The 25,319-nt window shown below is 30.1% G+C and overlaps 1 protein-coding gene across 2 annotated transcripts; it reads right to left on the bottom strand.

Annotated features, from left to right (window-relative positions):
- Window positions 1-575: 575 nt before the first annotated feature.
- LOC139513306 (cilia- and flagella-associated protein 221-like) lies at window positions 576-25,187 on the bottom strand. 2 transcript variants are annotated; one of them, XM_071301693.1, is made up of 22 exons: window positions 24,930-25,187; window positions 22,248-22,435; window positions 21,419-21,514; window positions 20,498-20,702; window positions 19,929-20,085; window positions 17,557-17,695; window positions 17,008-17,119; window positions 15,663-15,718; window positions 15,041-15,193; window positions 14,687-14,779; window positions 13,645-13,740; window positions 12,836-12,932; window positions 12,221-12,351; window positions 11,689-11,769; window positions 10,770-10,877; window positions 8,601-8,810; window positions 7,682-7,834; window positions 6,521-6,621; window positions 5,070-5,162; window positions 4,197-4,313; window positions 3,703-3,774; window positions 576-1,964 (listed from the first exon to the last, which is right to left on the bottom strand). In XM_071301693.1, the coding sequence occupies exons 1-22, from the start codon at window positions 25,075-25,077 to the stop codon at window positions 1,838-1,840; spliced, it is 2,733 nt and encodes a 910-aa protein (XP_071157794.1). In that variant the 5' UTR covers window positions 25,078-25,187; the 3' UTR covers window positions 576-1,837. The 2 variants fall into 2 exon arrangements, with proteins under 2 accessions (XP_071157794.1, XP_071157793.1); XM_071301692.1 differs by having other exon boundaries at window positions 13,615-13,740; window positions 24,930-25,181.
- Window positions 25,188-25,319: the final 132 nt, after the last annotated feature.

The following is a 25,319-nucleotide window of genomic DNA, read 5'->3' on the forward strand; positions in this document are numbered from 1 at the left end:
ACTGCTGGGTGTAATTTTTTTCAATTTTTTTTATAGAACTAACACTAGCTCAATTATGTCCTATGACTTTGGAAACTGGTTTAATATTTCTTTAAATTATTAATGTTTTTATTCTCAAACATAGGTTAAAATGGTAATGATTGTATATCTTCATCAAATTTGAAAGTTTATAATTTGTTCATATGTTCACATCATCACAGTGCTGCAAGGGGCCGGCCCCCGGGACATTGAGTTTTTTTGTTGTGCATTTCTCACTAATTTTTCAGGTTATGGCATATTTTTTGTTTACAATACTTCTTTTAAGGGAACTAATTCCCCTTTTCTCTTCAGTCAGTATCCTTAAATTGGTAGTGTAATGGGATCCACCTGAATTGTTTGTCTAATTCTGGAATCGTTTTATATGGCCTCTGGTTGGTTAAAGGTTCCATTGCTTCTGTTATTATAATGAGTGTAAAGTATTTGTTAGATTTCTTCACTTATTATTATCTGCAGTTATTAATTTCACACAAACGAGTCAAAAGATGTTTAACTTTTAAGGTATGACTTTCAGAGATCTCATAAAAAGTATCAACATGTTTGTGTAAATCTTTATTTGCATTCATAAAAAATGCATTTTAATAATATAAATAGTTCTTCTTCACATAAAAATAAATCATAAAATACAAAAACAATCTTCTGCACATATAATCCATAACATTTAAATGTAAACAATTTTCATATCACAGTCTTAAAATAGAATCGGAATAAGTAGTTCACAATTAGTTGTAGAATAATACAGGACTACTCTACAACAGTAAAGAACTCAGATACAGGCATATTATACCTAATTTTGCTGAATACAGCATGATGCAACAACAGACTTGTTGCATACCAACTTCATAGAGAGGTCCACAAAATTCATTTGCATATTTCTGAAACCTCCAATTTGTGTTTATATAAAACAATACATATGTAGTGTTCAATTAAGTTTTATATTCATGCAATATCACATTGTTTGCTTTTTATGTATAATAGATAGGTTCAATTAAAATGGACGGATCATTTTTCATATAAACTTTTCAAGAAAAATATCATATAAATACTATTAAAAATTCCTTAAGGTTATTTTTTTCTTTTTTTGGCTATTTGTACTTATTTTGGGATGTTTGTAAGTTCAAACATATAAAGCACCCTATGAATATACTTAGAAATCTCCAGCTAGAGTATTTCCTCATTACGTTCCAAAGAAGGGAAAATTGCTTAAATGTGTATGGAAATACTGGAAAAGTTTTCTCAGTGTATACTATAAGATTGAGAAGCACTTAGTTTTAAATCATATACATGTTTAGTATGTCTTTATCTTGTTAAAGAAGTCTCCATTTAACTATGCATTAAGTTTATAGAAAAGGGCAGTGATAGAGAATATATGAAAGCATGATACATAATAAGGTCAATTTGTAAAACAAAGGAATAAACATCTTAAAACTATCAACCTTGAATAACACAAAGGAAACATACAGTTTCATCTTAAAATTTGAGACATCTACCTTATAAGTTATACTCTACAGAAGTGATAAATTGAGTACTTCAGCAGTGCTACTTATTTGAATCAACCTACTACTTCTGTGGGGTCATAAGGAAATATAAAGCATTCAAAGGCAGAACTATTGGTGTGTGGACATTTAAGAATACAGTATTATCTTGTGCTGTTAAAACTGAAAGACTACATTGAATTCATGACATTAATACTGTCCTGCTTTCCCCATGCTTAAGATTATTCCTCTTCTTTTTTTCACATTGATGGAAAAATTCACACCATAGTATATCATACTCTATGATCTACAATCCTTTTATCACATCACTTTAACACAAGTTTAGGATCTGTAATGAGATTGTCTAGTTGAGTTGTTTTTGTCTGTATTTTTCCTCCTAATTTGTTATACTTTTTCATCATGAAAAACTCTATTTCTTCTTCTCTCTTTTCTCTACAAAAAGAAAAACAATCAGTTAAAGTTATAAAATTATTATTTGTGACAAACATTTTATTTTTTTTCATATGGAGCTCATAAAAAATATATTATTCTTAAAAATTTTTTAACACTTATTTCAATTTTTATTATTTAATTAGTGTGAGGAAAATTAAATAATCTGAAAAAAATGTGAAGTAAATCTATATTTTTCTTTACAACTAATGTTAAAATTATTTCTTTGATTTTTGCATGAATTCTGAATTATGATTTCCATATTTACCGGTAGGTAGTTTCAATACAGAACAAGACTAAAGCATGATCTGCAAGAACTGTTGGAAGGTTCAACAATCTTACATTCTGTTATAAAAATCATTTGTACAAGTACTTACATTTTGCTTATTCATTATATAGTTTGAATAATTATGAAGAATTGAACTCACAAAGAGTGTAACATAATGAAAATTAATCCAAAATAAAGAAAAACCCTAAATTCATTTTTTTATGAGTCCTCATCATGTGTAGCCTTATCACCTATGTCCAATTCTTCTCTATTTCAGTAAATATAATTGCATAAACAGTTTGTTATTTCTGTAAAATTGATGTAATTCACTGGGATTTTTGTTATAAAACTGTTATTCTATGAAAAAAGTTGACAATAATTTAAATTATGACTCAAACTGTTTGTAAAGGGAGGCAATTCAAATAAAATTTTATTGAGTGCTTATTTTCACTGCAATAGTAAATTCCTTGGTCTATGGGCAGTTACTCTTGACACCTATTTCAAACAAAATACATAAAGTTCAAATAAAACAATTAAAACACATAAAAAAAAATAAAAAATTAACAGAACATTTAAGTAAATGCATGCCAACTTGAAAATCAATTCAATCTGCAAAGCATAAATCTGTGATGTACACTTATAATTTAACATTGACTTTAATAATTATTGTTCTCATTTTTATAAGTTTATCATCACAAATTTATGTACTCACATGGTAAGAAAGTATGGTTACCTTAAATTGCTATGTCACAAGTAACAAATTAGATTTTAAATAGAGTTATTTCCCCTTTGCTACAAAGCAATTACTATGATGTTTAGAATGTGCAAGTAATTTTGTAAGTAGTACAAGAAAATCAAAACCCTGATAATATGCACATCTTCATAAAGATGTTGTTTTTATGAAATATGCAGGGATTAATCCAACATGCACAGCCCTGATTTTTTGCCCTAGTTGGCTTTACTTTGGACCTTTTCCTTTAAATCCACTCCTTAAAGTTTGCATTAACTTTGCGATTTTAAAATGGAATGGTTCATGTTTTTTTCAGTGCTATAGATAAAGTTAAGTGGTCTAACTGTCTACTCATTTAAAGAGTAAAAAAAAAAAAAACTTTTGTTGGCATTAAGTTTACATAGACAACTCTCAATAAGCTAAAATAGAAATATTAAGAAACATCCTTCCTTTAAATTTCTTTTGCTTGCAAATGTAGTCTTGCCTAACAATATAGATAAGATTAAAAACAAACCATTACTCATGTGACATATATGAATTATTATTTGAAAATAATGATTGTAAAGTGCTCTGAAGTTAGAATTTCTTAACAAGAAATACCAAGTTGTACTATAAGCCATGGGTCACTTCAAATAACACAGCTATAAGTATTGAGTAATAAGGTAATTGATAAGTAATTGATTTTAAATCATCTTTTGGATTTCCTTGACCATTTACCTGGTACTAATGATTACTGTATTTACCTTGGAACTGGTCCATATGCTGATACTGGAATGTTTGTTGTTGGAAGTTTATTGCCATAAGGGAATACATCTCTGAAAAAGAAAAAAGTTCATAAATCAGCCATTGGTGTTATTTTAAATTGTTTCACATTTTGACATTCTGTGGCCTTTTTCAGCTTACTACTTAGTATGGATTTTTGCTCATTGTTGAAGGTTGAACAGTGCCCTTTAGTCTTTGACTCCCTGGTCTCTGATGAAAATCTTTATAATTGGCGATCTTACCCTAATAAATCTTCTTATTTTTATATATACCAATAAACATCATGCATTTATCAAAAAAGAAAAAAGAAAAAAAAAGAGAAAAGGTCTTGTCTTTTAAACATTAAAAGAAAAAAATTAGCGATCTATTTACATGCAAAATTCTGTTAAAATCAGACAGATCACCTATTGACATACCGCTATACTTTAAATAATTATACAGATTTTTATGCTTTATAATGATTTGGTATACTTACTGTGATGTTTTCTCGTCTGTTGGAGTAGATGTATCAATGAGAGAGAATTGTGCTGTCACCATTTCAGGTGTTAATGTTACGTCCAGTCGTGATGTCGTCCTGCCTTCCTCTTCCTCTCTGAAAATAGCAATTACAAAATAAATATTTTCAAAAAAAGAATGATTTTTAAATTTTTATGCATTAACTTAAAATCAAACTGTTATGAGCATGTTATAACTGTGTTAACTATTTTTTGGGCATTATTCACAAGCTTGTTTACCACCTATGGTGTGTAATCAAAAATCTTAGAGAGTACATATAATGAATTTATTTGATGTTAAGTCAAGGAAGACATTTCAGCTTTAAATAACTTTATTATTAATATCAAATGAATGATTTTTTACATTGAATTTGAGAGTCAAATATAAAATTCAAAAAACAGTTTTTTAATAGAATTTTCTTGTTATTGATTCTAAGGTCAACCAAGAAGTTGCATAGATTGTCATGCTAAGCATAACCCAACTTGTAATTCAAAGTTTCAGGAATGAAAATCTGAAAGTGCTCACATGTAACAACATGACTGAAGCTTCTGGCCAAATATGAAGTAGTTTCTGAGAAAGTGTAAGAAAATAATTGTTTTTGTTTCAGCATATTAAAACTTGAAGTATTGACACACAGAACTGAAAAACTCATCACTGTCAAGATGCTGACTAATAGGAAGTCATTCTGTTTATCAAATCAAGATCAAAGTCTGATGGAAGGATTTGTTAAACAGACACAGAGTGTGGTTGATATATTCTGCATCTTCTGCTTTCCAGAGTATATCTGTTACAGTGTGTCTGTATATATTTGTGTATTTTAAAGTATATCAGAATGAGCATTTACAAGACTTACTCATCTAGAATGTTTTGTTTGTCCTCATCTGGCAACGAGTCCAATAAATCTGGAACATCTCTAGGTAATAAATCATCATCAAATTGATCATCCCTGCAATAATAAACAATGCTCAATCACCAATATTAACTTGTTGGACACACACACTATTTTGCTATATAATGTCTGCTTCTGTGGAATCTCTGTGACAGTTTGTTTAGATAAAGGAAGATGTGATATGTGTGCCAATGAGACAACTCTCAATCCAAGTCTCAATTTATAAAAGTAAACCATTACAGGTCAAGGTACTGTCTTTGTATATATTTGTGTAATTCTAAAATAATAATTATACAGTCAGTTATATTGTCACATGAACCTCAACATCTACTCAGCAGTCAGTCACTGACAAGGAGACTCGGACATAAAGTGAGTATATTTATATTCAGAAGACCATATTCATGTAATAAACTTCATTAATTAAAAATTTGTAAGGGTTCCATGGAACCCAGTGTCATGCCTACTTTTGCTATTAATCGCAGGCTCAACAAAAATGAGGCAAAAAACTAATTAAAATATTCCTCTCCATACTATCTTTTGATTGCAAGAAGCTTCTGTCCAAGTTTGATAAAAATCTAGGACAGTTATTATGAATCTAATAAATGTTTTAAAAACTTTATCTGCAGACTGTATGTAATTTTAAGTTCATTTATAAGAAAAATATGAAAGAACAAAATTTGTACAAAATCTATTACTAGATACTGCTTTTGATTAAAAAAAAAAAGAAGCTTCTGTCCTAGTTTAATACAAATCCAGGATAGTTTAAGAAAGTTATAAAAGCTTTAACCACAGAATGAATGTAATGTTTTCTGGTAGAAAAACAAAGTCCATTTATAAGGAAAATACGGAAAAATTGGATTTTTTTTCTTCAAAATTTACTTCTGGATACTAACTTATGAACATCAATAAGCTTCTGTCCAAGTTTGGTACAAATCCAGGGTAGAAAGTGCCGCAGCCGGAATGTAGGATCGCTATGTCTTGCTTTTTTGACAAAAGTAAAAAATTACTTTTATTTTTATTTTAAATGCTTCTGGTCATCTTATTACAAATGTTGTACATGTTTTACCACTTTTCCTGCAGACTGATATGAGTAATATTACAACTTTTATAAAGTCTATTATAATTCAAATGATTTTTTTAGGTTTGGTAATACAAAATGCTTTAGCTATGATGTACTGTAAATTATTGCATGCATTTATTATGGTGATTTTGTCATTTTAGACTAAAATGTGATTTGAATTTTTGCAACATTGAAACAAATTCTGTTTAATTCATACCAAAAATTTAAAAATGCAAGTTTAAATTATTGCGATTATAACCCTGTCACATTTTCGCAATAATAAAAACATCGCAATAATTTCTGAATTTAATACTAACTATATTTATTATTAGAGGTAAAACATCTGTAAACATACCATCTTGGAACCCATACATTAGTTAATGTAGGTGTGTTAGATAATGATGTCAAGCCTTGTGATGGGAACTTTTTCCATGTCATAACACCTCGGACTACATCCTGGAAATAGAACACTGTTTTAAAATTTTGTCTAGCATAGAATAGGTATTGTAATGTATTATAATGATTCACACAGAGAGAACCAGTATACATCTTGTATAATTGTAAGATTTATTGACAATACATGACTTATTCATCAAGTCAAAAGTGGTAGCCATTTATATACTAAAACGTTTTATATCGTCGTTGTTTTATATTAACATCCTATTATGAAATAGGTAATACATTTGTAACATAAAAACAATAGTATCTTCCAGCTCGTATCTTCTTCTGATGATATTACATTTGTGTACTTTCATATAAGGGGGTTCACGGGTATAAATCAATTTTTTTGTTTAATATAGGATTTTGTCATATTTTTTTATAAATGCACTTTATCATATAATTAAAAGAAAAATGAAATAAAAAATTGGCGTCACCATTCATTTAAGCTCACAATCTGCCTCAGAAAGAAGCATACATTTTTGTTTATGTTCTTTTTTTACTGTTGAACAAATAGGAGAAATAGAGGTAACATCGAAATAAAAAAAGAACTAAATTACAGAAATCGCTTAAATTTTACGATTATTTAGTTTATGTACAGCTTATTTGAAAACAATAATAAAAAATATAGGTCACCAATGAGCTAAAAAAGATATTTCAACCTTAATGCCAAAATCGATGCTTTTGGTTGATTTTTATATACCATAGCATAAAGTAATAACTAATAGTGTAATAAATAAATATTGTAATGAAAAAACAAATGTTTAATTTTTTGCTGAAATTTTTGTAGCCCCGAGCCACCTTAAATCATAGAAAGATCTTTCTTGACCAAGAATTTTTTCATAATTTTTTTGAAGAAGTCTGTTATATCAATAAATCCTGAAATCAACCTAGCTAAACCACCTATATATTATGAAATTCTTATACTGTGTTAGTTTTAGTTGCAATTTAAGCAATCAGAACTCCTTTTTTTAAGCCAAAACTGAATTTCACAGAGTTATTTTTAAACATGTTAAAATGCAAGTAAATGTTACTATCTAGGTACTTTCTGATTGTAACCCTCTACAGGTAAACCTACCTCTCTATCTAGGTACTTCCTTTGTGTGGCTGCATGCTGATTTGTAGCATAGTCTTTCCTGATGTACCGTGGTAATGGACATAAATGGAAATCAGGATCTACCTCAGCATATGGAGCTGGAGCTTGGAATACTTGTAATCCTGGAGCTGGGTTCTGTATAAAAATAAATCAAATCATTAATCTTAATCCATATTTTCTTTATTGCAAATTGTAATAACTCTTATATTTTTAAAATAACTGACATATTACTTAATTGCAGCATATTAAATATAAACTGTTGACACAGAGATTTGAAAAGTAAATTAAAATTGAAGATTTAAAATGGCAATACTTTATCATATAAAATAAGCAAAACATTCAACATCAATGAACCATGACTGAGGGGTGGAGCAATATTGTCTCCATAAAATGAAACATTTAAATGGTAAAGCAACTGCATTACAAAATGAGAATGTATATATATAAGTTGACTCTGTGTAAATTTTCAATAAAAAATAATTGCAAGATGTATTATGCATTTAATGCTTTTAAGGGTTTAATTTTATGCCAGAAATCCTTCAAGAAAGTATATAAAATTTAACCACAATAAATAAACTCTATATAAACAGATGGTAAAACTTTGATGCCATCAATAGAGTATAGACAGTAAAACCTTGACATCAGAGTGGTTGGAATTATTTAGGTTAAATAACATGAGGTAAATATTGAAAGGTACATACATATAATTTGATTCAGATATGTTCTAAAATTATGATAAATTCACCAAATATGTAAACAATTTAGGTGTATAAATTTGTAAAAGAGTGAAACATGATTTCTATTATCAAATCTAACCACAAATACTAATAATTTCAATGTTTAACAAGCCATTTTAATATTAATACATTGAATAGATGTTGTCTCAATTTATAAAACTTACAAATATATGTAGAGGTGGATATTCAATTGGATGAAATAATGCTTTAGGTGGAGTTAAAGCTACTGGCTGTGGATGAGACTGTATAACAACATCAGGTTTGGTGAAGTCCTCTGTGCCTTCAGGCAGAGTTACTGGCCCATCCTCAGTTACATCTACCACTCTGGGAGCTGCTGTATCAGCCTGGTAAGCTGACAAAGTTATCACTTCATCCTGTAAACAGACAAGTAGCCATTATAAACATGTTTATTTATATCAAGGCATGTTTTTTTCTTCATTAAAAGTCGCATGTAAATGATAAATATTAAAGTTTTAGGATGCGGGAGTTTCTCCCTGCATTGAAGACCCATTGGTGATCTTCTGCTGTTGTCTGTTCTATGGTCAGGTTGTTGTCTCTTTGACACATTCCCCATTTCCATTCTCAATTTTTTTTTATATCATCAAATCCTATTATTTCTATACAATTGCTTGAAGAAAACTTTTGTATCAACTCCTATTTTGATAATGAATTCAATTATTTTATTGTCGCCAATTTTACATTAAAATACAGATCAATTCATATTTATTTCCCACTTTACTATGAGATGAAGATTAACTATCCGACTTTACTATGAGATGAAGATTAACTATCCCACTTTACTATGAGATGAAGATTAACTATCCCACTTTACTATGAGATGAAGATTATCTATCCCACTTTACTATGAGATAAAAATTAACTAACCCACTTTACTATGAGATGAAGATTAACTATCTCACTTTACTATGAGATGAAGATTAACTATCCCACTTTACTACGAGATGAAGATTAACTAACCCACTTTACTGTGAGATGAAGATTAACTAACCCACTTTACTATGAGATGAAGATTAACTATCCCACTTTACTATGAGATGAAGATTAACTATCCCACTTTACTATGAGATGAAGATTAACTATCCCACTTTACTACGAGATGAAGATTAACTATCCCACTTTACTACGAGATGAGGATTATCTATCCCACTTTACTACGAGATGAAGATTAACTATCCCACTTTACTATAAGATGAAGATTAACTATCCCACTTTACTACGAGATGAAGATTATCTATCTATCCCACTTTACTATGAGATGAAGATTAACTATCCCACTTACTATCAGATGAAGATTAACTATCCCACTTTACTACGAGATGAAGATTAACTATCCCACTTTACTACGAGATGAGGATTATCTATTCCACTTTACTACGAGATGAAGATTAACTATCCCACTTTACTATAAGATGAAGATTAACTATCCCACTTTACTACGAGATGAAGATTAACTATCCCACTTTACTACGAGATGAAGATTAACTATCCCCCTTTACTATGAGATGAAGATTAACTATCCCACTTTACTATGAGATGAAGATTAACTATCTCACTTTACTATGAGATGAAGATTAACTATCCCACTTTACTATGAGATGAAGATTAACTATCTCACTTTACTATGAGATGAAGATTAACTAACCCACTTTACTATGAGATGAAGATTAACTAACCCACTTTACTATGAGATGAAGATTAACTATCCCACTTTACTATGAGATGAAGATTAACTATCCCACTTTACTACGAGATGAAGATTAACTAACCCACTTTACTACGAGATGAAGATTAACTATCTATCCCACTTTACTATGAGATGAAGATTAACTATCCCACTTTACTATGAGATGAAGATTAACTATCTATCCCACTTTACTATGAGATGAAGATTAACTAACCCACTTTACTATGAGATGAAGATTAACTATCCCACTTTACTATGAGATGAAGATTAACTATCCCACTTTACTATGAGATGAAGATTAACTATCCCACTTTACTACGAGATGAAGATTAACTATCCCACTTTACTATGAGATGAAGATTAACTATCTTATTATCAACAAAAACAGTTTCTCTTTTTATTAAAATATTCTAGTTAAGGAAACATTAAGTACCAACATGATATTAATTAAAACTATACAGATAAAACTTAGAAACAAGCTGTATGAGCACCTTAATTTCTACTAGTTACAAGTTTATCCAACAATTCATATTGAAGGTAGAAGAATATGTCTGACAGTACAATGTATTCTTCAACAAATATTGCCAATAGGCTTTGAGACACAAACCTTTGTAGATAAATTACTAACCTCAGCCCCTGTCTTTAATGGTCTGGCAAGTTTGGGTGCTACGTAACCACTCGCTGATGTATGACTCTCATGTATATCATATCCCATAAGTCTGTAGGTCTGTGGTACCTGAAATACAATATCAAAATATCAATAATTTATGTTTTACTGGAAACATCTTTTTAAAAAATCTACCACGGTTAATGTAAAATGTATAAATACTCTATCTTTTTATTTTTATGTTTTGCTCTATGAAAAAAATGTTATAACAACTAACATCACATTTTATTGGTTTTCCTATGCATTGTAGTGACATTGTCCTGGGAAGCATATTATGTCAGGACTGTTAAATTTTATTGGGAAATAAAATATCATTTTGGAATGTCTACCATTGTTGTCAGCCAATCAAACAAATGTTTTCTTATGAAACGTTCAAGCAATATAATTATATATAACTATTGATGCCAATATCTTAAACTGAGGCTGTTTTTGCAACAAATTTGTTTTCTTACATTCATACATAAATATAAAATGCTATTTGAAAATATAAATATTAAATCTGAGGCGGAGCTTGGTGATATAATTATTTCTAGCTATAAAACCAGGTTTAATCCACCATTTTCTATTCAAGGAAATGCTTTACCAAGTCAGGAATATGACAGTTGTTTTCCTTTTGTTTATAATGTTTGAGCTTCTTTTCTGATTTTGCCATTAAATAAGCGACTTTCCGTTTTAATTTTACTTGGAATTTCCGTATTTTTGTTAGTTTACTTTTTTCAAGAATTTTAAAATGACAAGCCATAAAACAATCAAATCATTCCATTAATACTTAAAGGTTTCAAAGCACTACAAAATCAAATGAGCAAAGTTAACACTCTAAAAGGTAAAAAAATTTTGAATGATAATGATTAAAAATAATCAACTAAAAAGAGGATCATACCTTTAATCCAAAGTAAGGAACTTTAGTTTTGACCACCACTTCTGTAGGTTTAAAGGGTACCTTTCCAAGAGCATCTGGTGCCTGTAAATCATAATAAAACAAAATGATTAAATAACTTACTACTGCACATATAATATGCAAAATTAGTATCATTTCAATTAAAAAAGTAACATCCCTTAACCCTGATATTCCATATAGATATCATTGCAAGTTTTGTTGTATTCTGTCAAGCTTTTCAATAGAGTTGTCATTTAACAAACTGATATAAGCAAACATTTGCTAGAACGATATTTTGGTATGAGAAACACCTTTAAAGCACTCAAATCAAAGTAAGTTGCACAATATCATGTCCTGAAAGAAAACATTTACAAGTGTAGTTGAATTCTGTCCAGCTATTTAAAAAAAAATTGGGGATTAACATCAAGGGTATTGAGGACATTTATGCAAGATGACAGAAGTGACCTTATGTTTGCTAGCGAAAACTTAATTCCATCTGATTACAAAACAATCTTAAGAGGGAAATAACTCTTACCATATCATCCTTGACATTAGGTGGTACATAAGTAGGAAATGTAAATTTATGAATCTTCTCATAAGCCATAGTTAGTGTTGTTGGTATTAATTCTTTTTTAGCATCTTCGTCCATTTTATCTTGTTGGTCATCTGAAATGTTATGAAAATATCATTACACCAAGTCAAAATGAAATTGTTTTATTGGTTAGTTAAAATGCATTTACTGCTTTTCCTATCATAAGTCAAGGTCAAAATTACATACATCTGATTCCAATGACGAATTATGAACACTTCTAAAATAAAAACTCCCCCATCTTCATCTCTAGTCTTTCACCTATCAATCCAATTCAAGAGGTGGTTGTACACAAAACTAAGTAAAATGTCAGAACTTAATCTTTTATATAGGCTCTTTGGTGGCCTTCAGCTGTTTTTGATTTGGGGTCAGGTTCTTGTCTGTTTGACACATTTTCCATTTCCATTCTCAATTTTATCTTTCTCTGTTTTTTTAATGAAGGTATGTTAGAAACTATACAAGGAATGTATAAAACTTACTTTAAGCTTTGAACTCTTTTAAGATAACCCACATCATGACTTGACTTTAGAATCTTTCCAAGAAATGGTTAAAAGTACTTACTCGACACAGCACTATTTATAAACTTTTTATCTTTCCATTCTGTAACAAGCATAGCTAATGACTTCAATTTTACGTCTGCTCTTGACCTTATGATAACCTTAAAAAGAAAAAGAAGGGAGACAATTATATAAATGAATTAGATTCCCTTCCTTTTATATATTTTGCATGTGTATTTGTACATTTTTAAAAAACAATTCACAGCAGCACAATTCAATTTATTAATTCAATTTGACCCTTTCTTACAAAAAAAAATAAATATGCAAGACTTATGTTAAGTGACAAAAAAACAATTTCAAAATACAAGGTATTTGAAAAAAAAATTATGAATCAAAAGAAACCAAATAATTTTGTTGAATTGTTTTGTAAATTAAGCCCAAAATACATATTTTAGGTTATTGATTTAGTTCTGCAGCATTTAATTTTGGCAGTTTTGTTAATCACCACATGTTTTATGATAAAAAAATCAAAATTTTATAATGTTAAGGTCTGTAAGACCACTATATTATATCAAGAATTTATATTCAGAAATTATTGTGATTTTTAAAGAATTAACAAAAATGTTAGATTAATTTTTGTAATACATGTATCAGGAAAATCTGTATACAGATATAAGAATGTTAGTTCTTATCATTGCATCGCTCAGTCGCATTACTTGCATAACTAAAATCCTCATAATAATTTAAATGTAAATAATAATAAATTTACAAAATATGAATGTTCCAGACAAATACATCCTTTGCAGTACAAGATCATATTCGAGCTTGTGATAAACAACTAACCTTTCTAGCTGCTTGTGATAAACAACTAACCTTTCTAGCTGCTTGTGCAAATTTACTTAAAGCTCTATGTCTGACAGCCCATAAATCATTGGTATATGTATCAAACAAAGCTTCCTCTGGTGCTAACTGTAAAATAAACATGTACACTGATATACATATATGTATCAAACAAAGCCTCCCCTTATGCTAACTGTAAAATAAAAATAAACATGTACACCAATATACACATAAATCATTGGTGTATGTATCAAACAAAGCCTCCTCTGGTGCTAACTGTAAAATAAAAATAAACATGTACACTGATATACACATAAATCATTGGTGTATGTATCAAACAAAGCCTCCTCTGGTGCTAACTGTAAAATAAAAATAAACATGTACACTCATATACACATAAATCATTGGTGTATGTATCAAACAATGCCTCCTCTGGTGCTAACTGTAAAATAGAAATAAACATGTACACTCATATACATATAAATCATTGGTGTATGTATCAAACAAAGCCTCCTCTGGTGCTAACTGTAAAATAAAAATAAACATGTACACTCATATACATATAAATCATTGGTGTGTGTATCAAACAAAGCCTCCTCTGGTGCTAACTGTAAAATAGAAATAAACATGTACACTCATATACATATAAATCATTGGTGTGTGTATCAAACAAAGCCTCCTTTGGTGCTAACAGTAAACAAAAATAAACATGTACACCAATATACACATCAATCATTGGTGTATGTATCAAACAAAGCCTCCTGTAGCTAACTGTAAAATAAACATGTACGTGAAGATTTGTATGAACAGAAACCATTAGAAATTGACTTTTTGTATCAGGATTCATGACTTTTCTTTAATAATAAAATTTGTAAGTGGGTAAAGTTTGAATGAGTTTCATTTTGTATAGAATAAAGGATCAAAAGACTTTAAAACAGATTCTAAGACCAAATGTTTTTGTACAGCAGACAATTATTTTAAATATACATGTATAACTGCATCAGATGTTGAAATAAATTTCAACTACCAGGATCACAAAATAAACTGTTATTATAGCCTTGACAATTATATTTACCTCTGAAGAATCTCTAAAAGTCCTTCGTAATGTACACTTAGTTCCAGTTCTTATAAATTCATCCTCCTCAACAGGATCACCTCTCCTCTTGTACTAAAATTTAGAAACTCAATGAATAATAAGAGGTATATCTACAATGTTGTTTAAAAGTCTTTTTCATTTAACAGAAACAGTCTGATATTTTTTTCTGTAATTTTGAATCTAATAAGACCAAGCAATCGTTTTAAGTTAATTGATGTGTTTATTTCATCTTTTATTCTTTTAGATATATTCATAATAGTGTGCCAACAGCACAACAAGTTGAACCTGACAATATATTCAGCAGAAAACGGTAAGATCATAACTAAAACCTACCACATATTCATCCCAAGCTTCCCCTCTGGCAGCTAAGACACTTGCACGAGCATCATTTGTAATCTGATCGTCACCTAGCTTAACCTGCCATCGTAACTGGTTCTGTCTCTCTTCATAAACATTTTGCCGCACATTATGCTCAAACAATGCTTCCTATAATATTAGACAATGTCAATGCAATATAGAGTAATTATTTTAATAGATGCTTAACTTAATGATTGGTTTGAGAGTTGAGCGAGAAAAATTTACTTCAGGCATTACCAATCATTATAATAAAAATAATAATGTAGACACAAAAATGATTACATGGTCATTAAGTTGAAAGACAGAGAATGTTTTGACTGTAATACAATACCAATGCAAAAGATTATACAAATTCTGTGCTGTCTTATTCAAATTTAATAATAATGCTTTAATAAGACAACTATATTTTGCAGAAAAAATATAATGTCAAGACCTCCTTTTTGTTTGTTGTTTGTTGTTTTTTGTTTGTGGTGTTATTTGGTGTCTTTTTTTGTTTGTTGTGTTATTGGGTTTCTGTCTTATTAAAGGTAACCCCACATCTGCTTTTATTTTGTATTCTGACTAGTACAAAAAGAACCTGAATTAAATGTTACTTTACCTTCATCTGCCTTGTAGCTTTCTTTGTTTTGTCTGGTTTACTTTTTGCTAACACAGCTAGAAAAAAAAAAGAAATTGATATTAATCATCAATTTTCTTCACATGTATAACTAATAACTGGTTTTGAGGAAGGCATTCATGATTTTTTTATTGTGGTGTTTAGACCTAGCAATAATTTGATATTTTTTGGGAGTTTTACCAAGTCAGATTCAAGGTGTTATGTAACTTTTTTCCTCTCTTAGTCTAATAAATATATAAAACTATAAATATCTTAAAAACTATCAAACATTGTAAGGAATGTGTAGATAATTTTGGTTCCAAATTTGTGTTTAAAGATTATTTTTCTCCGTGAACATAAGTAATCCAAATATGTTAGAGAGTGTACACTGAAATGTCTCGCCTTCTTTACTAATCATTGATATTATGTTGATAGTCCTAAATATAAAGATTTATTACCACTGTCACATAAACTTAACATTAACCAAGAAAACTAAACATTGACCAATGAACCATATGAAAATGAGGTCAAGGTCAGATGGACAATGCCAGGCAGACATGAATAGCTTACAATTCTTCCATACAACAAATATAGTTGACCTATTGCTTATAGATTAAGAAAAACAGACCAAAACACAAAAACTTAACACTGAGCAATGAACCGTGAAAAGGAGGTCAAGGTCAAATAAAACTTGAGGGACTGACATATAGATCCTAAAATATTTCCATACATCAAATAGTTGACCTATTGCATATAGAATTAGTAAAAAAAGACTAAAACTCAAAAACTTAACCCTGACCACTGAACCATGAAAATGAGGTCAAGGTCACATGACATCTGCCAGCTAGACATGTACACCTTACAGTCCTCCATACAGCAAATATACAAGACCTTTTGCTTATAGTAATAAGTATCTGAGTTATGGACTTGACCACCAAAACTTAACCTTGTTCACTGATTCATGAAATGAGGTCGAGGTCAAGTGAAAACTGTTCGACGGGCATGAGGACCTTACAAGGTACACACATACCAAATATAGTAATCCTATTACTTAAAAGAGAAAATTTAACATTACAAAAAATCTTCTTAACTTTTTTTTCAAGTAGTCACTGAACCATGAAAATGAGGTCAAGGACATTGGATATGTGACTGATGGAAACTTCGTAACATGAGGCATCTATATACAAAGTATGAAGCATCCAGGTCTTCCACCTTCAAAAATATAAAGCTGTTAAGAAGTGAGCTAACTCTGCCGTAGCGGCCGTCATTGGATCACTATCCCTAAGACTAGCTTTCTGCAACTAAAATCTCAGGCTCGACAAATTTTTTTTTTATTATCAATACATACTTTCTCTGAGATCTTTAGCTCTCAGTTTGCCTGGTTCTTGATTTAATACTTGTGCAACTGCATATGGTGTTTCTAAGTTTGGGGGAAACCGCACACCTCCATATTCTATTTCCTGAAAAAATAAAATATATAACAAATTCAAAAATATAAAAGACACATAACTGTAAATTATTTTAATTTCATCTGTTTAAATCTTAGGATTTCTATGGCCAAACCAGTTCCAAAAGTTATTTTTCATGTTTTTCTTGTCCCTCATCAATTATTTTTAAAGAACTCTGCAATTTTGTCTTAATCACAAAATGAGCAAATATAATTGTTCATATATGCAGAATAGTTAATTCAAAGAGAATGATCATTACGAGATTTTAGAAGAACATGACCTAATTTGAACATTTAATACCTGGTTATTTTCTTATTATTATTCAGGTTTCGCACACATTTTTATAATTCTTTACAACACAAAATCAAAAACATTGCACTAGTGTACAGAAAAGAGAGTAATTTTCAAAAATGTGCATCATTTAAATTATATTTAAAACATAAATTTACTTGTGATTTGAAAGATTCTTCATCTTTTGATTCCCTGATTTTTTTCTTTGATCTTGATCTCTCTAAAGGGGTAACACATCTAGGATCTAATATATTCTGTTCTGATACTTCATGGTCATAATCCCTCAAAGACAGGTCCCTGAAAATAAAGATATTTTTTAGGCTAGAAAAGATATATATTATATAAAATCAGGGTTTCCCCTGGGTCAATTATTTTTTTCGCCACCTCTTTCGCCAAAACAATATATTTTTCCCCAAGTAACATTAATATATTTTTCCTGTTGTGCCCTTTTGTACTAAGAAGTAATTTTTACAACAAAACAAAAGCTTTTATCACATGAAATTGATCCCTCATTTCATGTGTAGTCATTACATTGAAGGGTTACTCTCATTTGAGGGGTTGTTCCCAGCCTTTTGGATAGATTTTTTCATAACGACAGTTTTCTTTTCTTGACTATCGTAAATGAAAAAGTTGAGACGTACAACTATGCTTGAAACACGTGCATGTGTCACTCAAACGACTTTATTAAAGTCAAAGGATAAAAGAATTAAAGTTTAAATCGGGGATTTTTCTTGCTTTTGAACAATTTTCGTCACAACAACAGCTTTCTTTTTCAAAACTATCTTTAAAGAGAGAGATGTCAAAAGTTTGCTTCAAACACGTGCGTCGCAAAGATGTAAATAAATTCTGTATGTGACTTTTATAGCGGAAGCCATTTGACCATATCATTTTGTGAAACAATTCAATCAACACCTTTATTAATTAGTCCTTTGTTGTCGATAGCTATAAAATGCAATCAGCTGATTATTGATTTTCTGTCTAAATCTTAATGAGGTCAAGGTGAATTCCGAGTATTGTCTGATCGGGTAAAGTCCGAGAAACTCGAAAAAAAGTAAATAAACAAGATGGAGGAAAATAAATCGGTTTATATATTTCTTTCGCCAAATTCTTTCGCAAATGACGAATTTTTATCGCCACAATTATTATTTTTTCGCAAATTGCGAAAATAGCGACCGCCAGCGGAAACCCTGATAAAATTATTTCTGAAGTCATATTTTAAGTGTAAATATTATATATTTGACATTTCATATACTGAATAAATAACAATTATATTGAAGCATGAACAAACAGAATCAGAAAAATTTCTTCAAAATTTGTAAATTAATATTTAAACCTGAATTCATCCATGAGATAATTAAAATGTAGCATTCAATGTACTCATTACTCGGCAAAGATGTCTCACTAATATTTTAACTTTTCATTTGACTTTTATGTGGAAATCCATATAAACATCAATCTTTCTGACTGAATTTTCTCTTCCTAGCTGATAAAAAGATCTAACACACTTTAAGGAGGCTCGCGGGTACAAAAATTTCAGCAAAAAATTAAACATTTGTTTTTTCATTACAAATTTTATTTATTACACTATTAGTTATTAATTTATGATATGGAACAAACAAAAAAAAACGAAAAAAATTAATTTGGCTTGGCCCCAGATGACTTAAAAAAATGTTATCATTGAAAAAAGCTGCAAATTATCTCCCTTTGGTGCAAAAAATGCTTTTTTTGGCATTAAATTTGAAATATCTTTTTTAAATCATTGGTGACCTATATTTTTAATATTGTTTTCAAATAAAATGTACATGATATTTTTTATCATTGTTTTCAAATAAGATGTACATGAACTAAATAATTGTAAAATTTAAGCGATTTCTGTAATTTACTTCTTTTTTTATTTCGATATTACCTCTATTTCTCCTATTAGTTCAACAGAAAAAATGGACATTATCAAAAATGTATGCTTCTTTCGGAGGCAGATTGTGAGCTCAAATGAACGGTGACCCCATTTTTTTTATTTCATTTTTCTATTAAGTATATGATAAAGTTCATTTATAAATAAATATAGCGAAATCCTATATTAAAAAAAATAAGGAATTTATACTTGCGAGCCCCCTTTAGACAACCAAGTGCCCTTTTGTTAATTGAAGTTAGCCTAATCACTTCATCCAGTGCCTTTTTTTGTGGTGTGGGATCTTTTAATTCCCTTCATGCAATCCTATTGTCTCCTACTTATGATTTTTTTATAGTGTTTTTGCTATCTTCTCTCATTTCTAAACAAAGGTTCAATGGTTGCCATTTTATCGTCTTTATAGTATGTCAAACACAAATTGTCACTTATCTATAAAATTTGATCATCAACTGAATGAAAACTATCTAATATCTGACATCAACACCAAAATCTCCAAATAAGAAGAAAAAAAATCTTGAAAATATGACATGAGACAATCACACAAAAGGTTCTAGACTTTACAAAGACTAAGTTTGCAGCTGTAAGATGCGTAATAAGGTTGTATTAAGTTTTAGATTATACCTGAGTAACCCTGGTACAGATGAGCCTGTGAACTGACATACTATTGGTTTGGAGTTGAACTGTGAAATAGTTAGCTGTATCTTCATAAGTGCAGTCTGAAACTCAAATGGGGCAAATGTGACTGCAACATCTGCTTCTCCTTGTGCTGGTATAATACCTGTAACATAAATATCAATATTAACTTCTCTACATGCAGGAGTTTTTTCTCTCTTGCTATTATGAATAAATAAATCTTTCAACTATACATACAATGGATCTCTTTTTATTATATACCTCAAATGTCTGGAAAAGTATGCAGTAAACATGAATATTAATTTCTTAAAATACTTATGAAGAACTGAAAAAATAAAAGTGTTTACGTATATTTGTATTGAATTCATTGAGTATACATGTATGACAATAAGAATGATTCTTTTTATCTTTAAATCAACACTACAGGTATTAAAAACCACTGATTGTTGACTCTTCATTGAGTTTTATGACTGCAAAGCAGGTTCACTTCTCAGAAGTGAAGATATTCAACTTCAAATTATAATCTTAGATGATTTTCTGAAAAGGACTATACCTACCATTCATTGGATCAACAGTGAAAGCTGGATGAGGTTGTAAATAAGCTAACTGAAATTCAAAATCTATTGGAGCATCACATCTTAATGGAAAAATTTGTGTCATTCTGTGACCTACTGGTACATTTGGAAAAGTAAAGTTGGTTGGAAATTCCTTTGTACTCATAACAGGGTAGGCATGTATTGGAATTACCAAATTTTGTTCTCCCTGAAATCAAATATTAAACATATAAAAAAAAAAGAGTACTAAATAAATCAGAGTGCATGAAACTGATTCAATAATATGATGATACAATGTGTGTTAAATTATTGATGCTTTTACCTAAATTAAACATAGTTTTAACCTATTTTGGAAAATGAATTCATGAATTTATCATCCATTTTTAACGCAAGCAAGCAAGTTCTGCCAAGGTGGTATATAAATAAAAAATAACAACTCCTCAGTTAAAGACATTCAAATGTGTGATTGTATATTCAAAGTGCCTTTCCTTGGTGCTATAAATGGAGAAGCTGGTTGCAATGTTGTTGTTTTTTTATCCAGATTCCGATTTTAACAAATGAAAATTTATGTTGATACCTACTAGACAATTAATTCTAATACAGTCATAATAGTATCACCATTTCTGTTGGTACCTACCGGACAATAAATTCAAATACAGTCATAATAGTATCACCATTTCTGTTGGTAACTATCAGACAATTAATTCTAATACAGTGATAATTATATCCCCATTTCTGTTGGTACCTACGGGACAATTAATTCTAATACAGTCATAATAATATCACCATTTCTGTTGGTACCTACTGGACAATTAATTCTACAATGTAATACAGTCATAATAATATCTCCATTTATGTTGATACCTTCCAGACAATTAATTCTAATACAGTCATAATAAAATCTCCATTTCTGTTGATACTTACCGGACAATTAATTCTAATACAGTCATAATAATATCTCCATTCATCAGGTGTAAACTCTATTGTGCAGTCTATTGTTAAACCAGGAACTAATCTTTCCTACAAGTAAATAAACAAAAATATAGTACAATATGATAAGTAGATTATAAAAAAGTATATATATTGCAAATTTTACCTTCTAATATTAGCTGGTAATATTTACTATACTACATTGTACAACATGAACAGGAATCAATTTTTGATTATTTTTAAATGTCTTATAATATTTGCATGGAAAAGCTGATTGCAATTTGTTTTCTAGTTGAGGGCTATTGACCTATAGAATAATGAAATAACCATATTTTTTAATACTAATACAATCCTTTAAATCTTGTTCTTGAACAAAATATTTTCTGTATTATTTTTCATAAGAGTAACTGCCAAAAGATAAGAATAAATAGAGGATCTTCTCAAAAATGAAAAGTTATACTAATAAACTGCATTTTTGCATCAATTTTACACAAAGTTTAGAAAAAATCTGTTCTAATCTTTTGCCCTTATTTGCACTTTGTATAGTGAAATAAAAGCTAGCAAAGCAGAAATCTAAAATGGCGAAACTAACTTGTCAACAAAATAACCAAAAAGGTTTCATATCAAGTTACCAGATGAATATGAGAGATTTTTTCTCAGAGTTGAAGGCCTGTGACTTTGAGATGAAGAACAGCTGTTCCTTTGTTTTTTGTGTGTTTTGTTGTTGTTGTGCATCTACTGATTTTGTATCATGGATAGATACTCTGTATCCCTTGTTCTTCTATTAGTAAAGCCTATAATCACATTGTAAATATTTACTCACACTTTTCTTATATTTAATGTAGAAGTATTTAGTTTGTGGTGGTATTATATGCATCCGTATGACATCTGTTGATGCATTTACTATGCTGAGTTTCTGAACATGTTTTTTGTCAGCTTCAAATCCACCAAAATGAACCACAGCTGGTTTAGCAATAACCATTGCATTTTGAGCAACCTTTGAATATATCTCTGAAATAAAAAAGTAAAGCATAAATATAAATATGTTTCAAATGTGAACTTAAACTTAGGAGATGATTTAGAGACAGTTCAACTTACACGTCAAAAGTACCTTTTAAGCCGTTTACATTTATTTAATGTAACGTCACCATGTATTTTGTTAACGTTGTTCTATTGATATGTATCATGTTACTATATTGAGTTGAGATTATATGATCAAACAAACCAGACTTGAATATGAAAATAAGGAGATGTGGAATGATTGCCAATGAGACAACTATCCATCAAAGTTCAAATGAAATGGATATAAGCAATTTAAGTCAAAATAACGCTGAAGCCATTGATTTCTGTTTGGAATAAGAGAAAGAAATTTCGACCAATCTTTTCAGCAATGTATGTATGTACTTCAAGATTCCGCCAGTGTAGAGGCCCCCCTTGATTGACTGCAAGGGTACAGAAGATCTATGTACACTCCCTAAGGATTAATGGAGATGTGTCCTTTACAATATTAACCCACCCCAATACAGCCCAAGGGAGCATGTAGGACACAAGGAAGTCTGTTATTATGGTGGAGGAAGCCGAAGTACTCCTATAGAACGACCAGGCTTCTCAGCAGGAAAGGACAAGGTTAAGCTGGGAAAAATTTGAACTATTTCAGAAGATTGATCTCAGGGTCAAGTGGTAACAATTTGACCTACCCAGGCCCCTGAAGTATCCAATCTAGTTTAAACTTTGGTCTGGATACCAGAGATGTGTGTGGGAGAGTGAAAATCACCCTACTGATGTACTGAAAATTAGAAGTCTCGAGTGAGAATTGAACTAGGACCTTCAGCACTGTAGCCGTCGGTCTTAATCACTAGACCATGAACCCACATTGTGATGTTTTGAGAAGATCACAGAGGAATTCGGGTTCGTTTGCCCTGATTCATGTTTGTCCTAGTACCTGTTCTAATTGTTGTCTAGAGTCACATTATTTTAAGTATTTGAACAAAATATTTTAAAGTTTGTTGAAAAATTGACAGAATATTTATATTGCTGCAATCAATTTATCATTTTCCCTTTGATTTGAAGAGTATGGTACTGGAATTTAATGTATTTATCTTTATTGATATTTGTTAACAAAATAATTGTATTCAGTCAATCTCGAATGTATGCAGTATGACTAGTCTTAGAGTATAAATAAATGAACTTGTAAATCCGTTTCATAATTTACAGTTGGTACATCATTGTTTTTATTAGTTTCAAGCTGAATATTTTATCAAAACAACATGTTTGTTTTTATTATTAATCCATCAAAAGACAAGTATCACAAATCAGACACAATAATCAGTGATCAGAATTATTTTGTCATTGAACAATTCATGATCCTAAACAAGCCATAAACTTTTAAATATTTCAATGTTTCCATAAATTTCAAGAATATACATGATATATATACCATAGAAATATCTGAATAAGTTTATTCAACTTCAATGCCCTGAATATTAATACAGTCTTTACGATGAACTGTTAAATCCACAGGCCCGCAGCCTAATTTTCATTCTTTTTAAGTTAGATTCTGTTGGACTGTAGATATGATTATGGTTAATATGGGGACGAAGTCCCCTATTACAGTAGAAAATCCAATAAAAAAAAAAAAAAAAAAAATCGGGAAAATTTCCCGAATTTTTCATAGTACTAATGAACTCAAAATCGTTCAAATTTTTTTTGTCGTGTTTTTTAATTTTCAGATCTGTGCAGAACACATAACTCTCCTTCCTTCTTCCGGTCTTGTTGTCGTGAGACTTTGATTAGTCTAGTAAAATATAGGAACTCAAGAAACCAATATTTCATTTTTAATCATTCTTTGTCTTTGGTATGAATAAACGTTAGGCCTACCTGATGCATTGCGTTTCTTTGTTTACATTGAACATGACGTCATAACTTAAATAACGTCACAAGTAAAATCCCTAACAACAGAACCAAAATCGGAAACGTTACGGTATTTGTGTATCTTTTTTTTAACAAATATTTAAAATACAAAAAAAAATAATACACCTTATCGCTATTCCCGGCTGACCCGTCCGCTTGAACTTTTGACGTCAACAACAATCACTTTTCCATTGTGGCGTCAGACATTTTGTTTTATGACGTCAAAATTTTACGGGAACCTGTGTGATTTCCAGCAATGGCGGACAAATAGCGATAAGGTGTATTTAAACAAACTTCGTCCCCATTCACAGGTAATGCCTGCCTCATATTATGTTTATAGTAGGGCGAACAGACTCTATGGGCGAAGGAACTCAGAGCGAACGGACCAAGGGAGAACATGCTATAAGGGCGAACGGTCCCAATACCATCACAGAGTTAAAAATTTAAAGAAACTTCCAAGAGGTCTTAATATTTGGACTATATAAATATGTGCAAGTTGTTGATTTCTTTGCAAATGATGTTACTATGCAACCAGGGAAATCTGGGTTGATGATGTGTGCTTTTAGAGTGCAACAAATACGAAGAAAACTCATACTTGTCTCAAGTAGATGATTTGGGACTGTCTTGGAGCGTTTAGGTTCCACCAGTTCCATAGTGTCTATCAAAAGACCATCTGAACCATCATTTTGGAACCCTTTTAAAGGGCCCGAAACGGCCCTCGTCATTGAGCTCACTGATGGCATTCTGAATTTAACAGTCAGTCGCCCACTTCAGATAATTTTCACATTTTGTCAAAAGTTAGTTGTATGTACTGGTGTCCGCCATATTGTTGATATGTAGTTAGGTTTTTAATTATACACAGAAAATAGTTTAAAAGTAATGCAAAAATAGATCAATCTTTTGTGCTTTCAAATAAAATAATACTTCATTTAATTTCGTAAAAACAAATAATACACAGGAAATTTGCTTATTTTTACAAAACGAT

Source organism: Mytilus edulis, chromosome 2 (assembly GCF_963676685.1).
Source record: "Mytilus edulis chromosome 2, xbMytEdul2.2, whole genome shotgun sequence".
Classification (NCBI taxonomy): domain Eukaryota; kingdom Metazoa; phylum Mollusca; class Bivalvia; order Mytilida; family Mytilidae; genus Mytilus; species Mytilus edulis.